At 38.1% G+C, this 7357-nt stretch overlaps 1 protein-coding gene across 1 annotated transcript; it reads left to right on the forward strand.

Annotated features, from left to right (window-relative positions):
• Positions 1-991: 991 nt before the first annotated feature.
• fgl1 (fibrinogen-like 1) lies at positions 992-6610 on the forward strand. Its single transcript, XM_004563599.2, has 7 exons — positions 992-1466; positions 2392-2557; positions 2692-2851; positions 2928-3016; positions 4661-4749; positions 5277-5464; positions 5576-6610. The coding sequence occupies exons 1-7, from the start codon at positions 1410-1412 to the stop codon at positions 5811-5813; spliced, it is 987 nt and encodes a 328-aa protein (XP_004563656.1). The 5' UTR covers positions 992-1409; the 3' UTR covers positions 5814-6610.
• The last annotated feature ends 747 nt before the right edge of the window (positions 6611-7357 follow it).

Consider the following 7357-nt stretch of genomic DNA (forward strand, 5'->3'; position numbering starts at 1 on the left):
ATGGAAGATACAAACTCTTCTGCAAACACTTGCTAACGACTATTTGAGTAGAAACATTATAGGATGAACTGGAAATGGTGAACATTCACCCTCAAAGTAAAAGTTGCACTTCATTGCTACAGCAACATATTTCAAAAAGTGTAATGTTTTCATTGAAGGCTAATGTTCTCCTCTTCTGGTTTTGTGTTTTATTACCACCTGGAGTGTAGTTGGACAGTTTTTACAGATGAGCTGGTGTGTTCTGTGTAAAGTACAGGCAACCGCGGCAATCTGCAAGCAACCAAAGCAAAAGAGATGGTTTTTTTGCCAACTGGTCAGGCAATACACATTTTTCTGTAGCAACCAGTGGTTGCCAAGCAGTCAGTGACCAGTCTCTAGGACTGCGTGACTGGGCTTTACCAGTCAACTTTCACAGCGACTACCAGCAACTTCAAGCAATCACTTGCTATTCTGTGATTGTTTCCCATCCCTGTGTGACTGGTGATTTATTTAGTTGATCCTACATTTTCAAAAATAGTGGACAAATTAACATCACATGGTTAGTTGTCACATGACCACTCATGCTAAACTAAGCTAACCTGCTACTCCAACTATATATTTAGCATACAGATGTGAGAGCGGTGGCAAGTACCTTGTTTAACTTTACTGAAGAAAAAGGCATATTTACACAATGTATGCCTGCTGTGACAGCCAACACTACTATATACTATTACATCCTCCTACAGCATCACTGTCTAAAGCTGTCATTGTTTGGTTATTAAAGCTTTCAACCAACAGAAAACTTGCCTCTTCTTCCCTTGAAATGAAATCACTAAAAGCCAATTAATACAGTCGAGTCTCTTTGTAATCCTTTGAGACAAAATATCTTCTGCTCTTCCTGCTCCTGTTAGAGTTGACCTTCAGTGGCATTTAGCTGCTGGCAACATCTATTTAAAATGGCACAACACTCACTCATCAACAAAATGACTACTTGACTCTTTAATGACACTGACAAAGAATGCAATACAGATCAGTGATAAGTGGTGGATGGATCTGCAGACTATCATCAAATGCACATTTTTGAAAAGGAATAACTTCAAATAACCTTCTGCTAAAATTGTTTGAAAAAAGTCTGTTCTCTTATTTTATGGTGTTTTCCTGAAACCGTGGCTGGATTTTGGGAAGCGGACATCTGTTCTGGATATTTGCTGCATATTTCTTCACTGTAGAGAATCAGGTATTTGGTCAAGTTCTTCTTGTTCTTCTTGGCCACAAACGTGGTTTTGTTCCAGCTGAGGGGAAGATCCAAATAGCAGCATTTGCTCAGGGGCAAAAATCAAAGAGATAAAACCAAACTGGAAAAAGCGAAATACTTATTCATTTGCGACTTCTTGCCACTTAGGGTGTTGTGATATCCAAACACGAAGAGGATGAGAGGCTCTCTGTTGCTGCTGCTCATACTGACAGCTTATATCCAGTCTCTGTGTGTAAGTACGTGGATCTGACACGTTTCTTTTTACATAATTTACCAGGTAGGCTGATCATTTGAATTTAATTTTAAGTTGTATTTACTTCATTTTTTCCTAAACCACAGCAAATGTCAAATGAAGTTCTTCTGCCTAATATATGATGTTAGCTGTGTGTCGTATTGACCAATTAACAATGCAATCTACCATTTAAGCATATTTTGACAAATGATGAAATCAACTTAGCCACGTAACTCTAATTATGTCTTTTTTAACCTATTTTAAATTGCAGGACATATACAAACTCAGAACAGTTCATATTTAAATATTTATGAAGATTCATTGTAGGATCAGATTAAAGTTGTACCACTCAGGAGGCAGAGCCTCAGGTTACCTACCAAGTGGAAATTTGATAGCTTGATCACTGGCTCTTCTGGTCTGCACAGGCAAGATACTTAACCCCGAACTGCCCGAGTATGTGTCAATGGTAGGCAAAGTGTTTAGGCAGGCAATAAAGAGTGGAAGACTGCTGTATAAGTACCAGGCTATATTTCCCCAAATGATTCAGTTTGAATTGTACAGCCTGATCTTGAATTTAACATAAGAATAAAAGTAAGTATTAAACAATGGCACTTTATGTGGCGTATCAGATTTCAAAATTATAGTTATTCAGCTTGTCAAAACTGCAAATGCACATAAACATTAACTGGATATGAAGCTTGGAGCAGAGGGTTAAATGTTGATTTGACTGGAAGCTGATGCTTAATTTTTTTAAAGAAAAGTTTAGTGATGTGTTACAGGGTTAGATTCAGTTTTGTTGTATAATCTATGTTTCACTCTGTATATCAGCATAACATTGGATACCTATCATATGTTATGTGTAGAGGAGGGAATGAGAATGAATGATGATTCTTACAATTACAGCAGTACAATTATGTGTGTGTAGGCGTCAGACAGTTGCCGTGAGGAGGCGGCTCGTCTGCGGGAGCGGGAGAATCTTCTGAAGGGCCAACTTCAGAAGCAAGAGCTTCTTCTGCACAGATTACAGCTCCTGAACCAGCCTCGTAACAACAAAGTCAGAGGTGACCAGAGCCAGGACAGACAGTATGCAGGTCAGGGCAACACCTTCAGGACTAGACTAAAAATATCTTCTTTGAAAATCTCCTGCCACAGAATCACAAACCAGATAATGTTTTAAATACAAAATATGTGTCTACATATTTAAATTTGAGGGTGTATGCATCAGATTGCTCCCAGGTCTTCAGCGCTGGCCACAAATCCAGTGGTTTATACAGAATCAAAGCCAATGACAGCCCTTCTCCAGTCCAAGTGTACTGTGATATGAGCGACGGAGGTGGTTGGACCATCATTCAGAGACGGATCAGCGGAGCTCGGACATTTAACAGGTGTGTCTTACATCTAACAGCAAGGGTAAAAAAATTTAATTATTTACATTTTAAAAAATTTCTATTTGCCTACAAGGTCATGGGAAGAGTACAAGAATGGTTTTGGGGAAATGGATGCAGAATTTTGGCTCGGAAATGACAACCTGCATTACATCACCGAACAAGGTATTAGCAATGTACTATATTATTCTTATTGTTTAAAGGAGCAGTAACTGATAGCATATATTATCAAGTGGAACACAATAATGGCAGAACATTGCTCTCTGCTCTTGTTCACTACGCAATGACTTGTGGGTAAAAGTCAGTGTCCTCTGGCGTCAGTGGAGTTGTTACAGGTTTTGGACATGTTTTGATGCAACAACGATAGTGTTTTGGCCCTCACCATATTGTTATTATTAGTATTATGTTTTTATTTTATTTTATTTTTTTGAAGCCAGAAGCTATCAGCTAATGTTAGCAAGCTTGGTTAGCATGATGAATTCATAAACTCTAAAACTGAAATAGTGCAACACACAAACACAAATATCTGCTAATTAGTGCTAAGTAAGCAACATTAACAAAATACTAGAATTTCACTCACCAAAACTGATGCACAGACTTCCTGTTGCAATATGCAAAAATGTAACAAACACAGTTGGGTGGTTCAGGTCAGTGAATACTATCCGATTGTTCAGTGATGACGTGACGAATCCTACTTCCGGGCCTAAAGTAGTCTGCGTTTAATATGGCTTTTGTGTTGTTAACATGTTTAATGTTATGTATTTTCTTCTATTTAATCTCAAAAAGCTCCTAAAACATTCAGTGATCACTGTTGACCTCCCTCGGCTTTTATTACCGCTAATCATGTATTTAAGATCAGTTTTTAAAACCTTAGGATGTAACTACAGCCCAGGTAATGCAGCAGTATATGAATGACTAACCTCGTATTGTGGATGGATTATCTCAGTTGTTCTCCTGGCTGAAGTTTGGTCCTTTTACAGCATCCTGCCATGCGATTACATTTGTTCCTGACCACCGAGAACACTCACGTTAACTTTTATCGAGTGGAAAAAAAGTTAGCTTGTTTATATTGTGCTAACATAGCTGTGTCGCTAGCAGTCACGTAGCACATCATTATATACCAGCTAGCCCAACTTCAGTAACCCTACAAACGTCACTGCTGTTTAGTTTTCTGTCTTCATTTATGCTGGAAGTGATAACAGAGCTGTACGTTTTAATTTGTTTCCAAAACTCCGCAGTCAGGACATGCTATATTATATTTAGATAGAAGCTAGCGAGCTAACTCCCTGCTAACTTTTAACTACGTTAAATGTCATAAATTCAGTTTTCATGGATGCCTGGATATTAAACTGAATTGTTACACCTGGTAGAGCAGAACGCTGATCATTTTATTAAAGATGAAAGACTTTAGACAGTTTTTCAACTCTCAGTAATGCTATAGTGATCATTTGATATATGGACCTGCAGCGGAGTTTAGACCCAGACACGGCTAGTGACGTCAGACTGAACAACCGGATTAGAGGAGATGAGGTGCTAGCTACAGCTACATCTGACCGTCACAGTTTAGTAACACTAAATTCCCATAAACCAAATACAGCCTGTTGAGATGTGATTGGTCAATACTTGGACTACAAACATAAACCAGAAAGCTTTGAGTACAAAAACATTGAATGCATAAAATCACATGGTGCACAAAATAAGTTATTACTGCTTAAAAAACTGCTACAGATCCTTATTGTGTTTGCAGGGGTCAAGATTTTAAATTGGTTTAAAATTGTCATTTTTGTTATGTTCATGTGTTTGTTCCAGGGAATTATACTCTGAGAATCAACTTGGAAGATTTCGATGGTAACCAGCGCTACGCTGAGTACAAGAACTTCAGAGTCACGGATGAAAAGGTAACGATGCTAGGCGACCGCTAAACTAATAGATAGTAGACTTGACAGTCATTTAATGTGTTTGATTGTTGCTGGGGAAAATAATCTTGAATCTCATGCATGTCTCTGATATATCTTATATCTGGTTTTCTTCTCTCTATGAGATTGTACCATTTTTAAAGGATCGATGCTAATTGAAAGATACTGAACAGAAATATGAAGCTACAGTCAGCTGCTGGTTAGCTTATCATAGCATAAAGACTAAAATTTGGGAATTGTAACATAAGAGGGTTAAGTTTTCTCATTCTGAGTCGGTCTAATTGAATTTTATCCATCCATCAATTGAAGTCCCACTCCCCCAAAACAAGTTCAAGTTCTTCCTGGTGGGTCCCCAGATATTCGAAGACCAGATGAAATTTATGTAATCTCTCCAGTAGGTTCTGGATCTTCCCCAGGGTTTCCCATCAGTTGGGTAACTTGTATCATACTTCAGCTGTTATTTTAAACTTATAGCAGCTGACAATCTCTTATTGTATCCTTCTTTTTAGGATCACTATCGCCTTAGCTTTGGAGTCTATGTAGGTACAGCTGGAGATGCTCTTTCTGGAACCTATCAGGTTGGGGTTTCAGACTGGGCCAGCCACCAAGGCATTAAATTTAGCACCTATGACCAGGACAACGATAACTACAAGGGAAACTGTGCCGAAGAAGACAAAGGAGGCTGGTGGTTCAACAAGTATGGGGTTTGCCCATTCATCAAAAGATTTGCAAAGATGGAAAAGTATTTATCAGTCATCCATTATCATAAAAAATAACAAAAGGATATTTGTTTTTTCACACTCCTCAGGTGTCACTCAGCCCATCTCAATGGCAGATACTATCCCAGTGGGTACTACAACTCTGTAACAGATGATGGTGTAGTTTGGTACACTTGGAGAGGATGGTGGTACTCTCTGAAAACCAGCATCATGAAGCTGAGACCCACTGCCTTCGAAATTGATCCCATTGATGACCCCAATGTGGTTCATCGCAGCCCCGATTCACAGGCCGAAGAAGATCTCAAATCAATTGTGGGTAGAAACTAATTAGAAAACAGTACTTTTACAGTAATACTGTAAACATTTTTTCCTGTGTTATTGGACTATATCTTAATGGTAAATGGCAAGTAGAGAAGTAAAAAGTGGATTAACTCGAATTCATTATTTTTCCTATACCGGTATTGGGAATATAAAAATAAACAACCCTTCTTAGCTTATCTTAGTAGGAGATGCTTATGAAATGCTGTTTTATAGCTCCATGTTACAAGAGGAAGTAGAATGCACACACAGCTGTCTGTTTTGGTGGACAAAAAGGGGAATCTGATGTCAGTGTGTGTGCCAGACACAGGCGCAAACATTGAAGTGAAAGGAGCCATTATCATGTCACTGAAAATAGTTGTAAGAGGAGTTGATATTGTCATAGATAGACAACATAGCACTGAAGCCAATGCTATTTCTTTGGCACACACAAACAGTCTGCCCCAGTGCAGCTGTGGCTACAACTGTAGCTGCCTCCACCAGTGTGTGAATGTGAGAGTGAATGAATAGTGGAATTGTACAGCGCTTTGAGGGCCCCGAAAAGCACTATATAAATGCAATCCATTATTATTATTATTATTATTATTATTATAAATAGAGGCTTAAAAATACTATGCATGGACTGTTATCCACTTACAGGCTGCGGACACACCGTCAACTCCATATTCCTCTTATTTGAATTATAACCATGATTCCAGAACATGCAAGTCCTCCCCGTTATTTCATAATGCTGAATTAACTAGTTGTGTTGTTCTAATGCTGTTGTATTTGTTTCTATTCTTTTATTAAAAACGTTAAATATCAAATTTCTTGTGACACCTTTATTTGAATTCTGACATTTTGTGAGCACATTTTGCTACTCCACATGCCAAATCACTATCACTCAAAGGTGGAATTTAACCTTATCCACAACTTTTTGCACTCTTTATTCTGTACCGTTTATGGCTTACTAAAATAAAATAATAAAATAATAGACTCCCACATGACTTTGTACAGGACTGCTTGCCTACATATTGTGACGAGTAAATGTATGAATCGATGTATGTTAATGTTTAATTTTTCGTCTAGGTCAGGTTGGACTGAACGCCATCGACCAAACAGCAAGGCTTATATGTAATCTGAAGAAGGATACTGACAATAAAAGAAAGCCACCCAGTTTACTTGACTGACAATGAATCCATGAACTGACAACTGTGTATTATCACTGGATCGCTGGATTTTTCAAAGGAGGATGGCTTATTTTATTTTTATAAAGCCTTTTGGAGTTAATAATGGCCTAACTACAAATTTATGCCAATCATTACTAGTGCGTCAATTATGAGAAAATGCAAGCCTGTGATTATCATTATAGAAAGTAGGGATGAGGGCAACAGGAAATCGGAATGCAAAATAAATATGTGTGAAATCTAAATTATCATTGTGTAAATACACAGTATCGCCTTTGTTTAAGCCAGTATCTGTAAAATTAAAAAAATCTACGCAATCATAAGCCAACTATTATCCTGTATCTGGCGGTGTGCTTAATTAGCATAACCAACTTGCCCGATGGGCGG

Source organism: Maylandia zebra, linkage group LG2 (genome assembly GCF_041146795.1).
Source record: "Maylandia zebra isolate NMK-2024a linkage group LG2, Mzebra_GT3a, whole genome shotgun sequence".
Classification (NCBI taxonomy): Eukaryota; Metazoa; Chordata; class Actinopteri; order Cichliformes; family Cichlidae; genus Maylandia; species Maylandia zebra.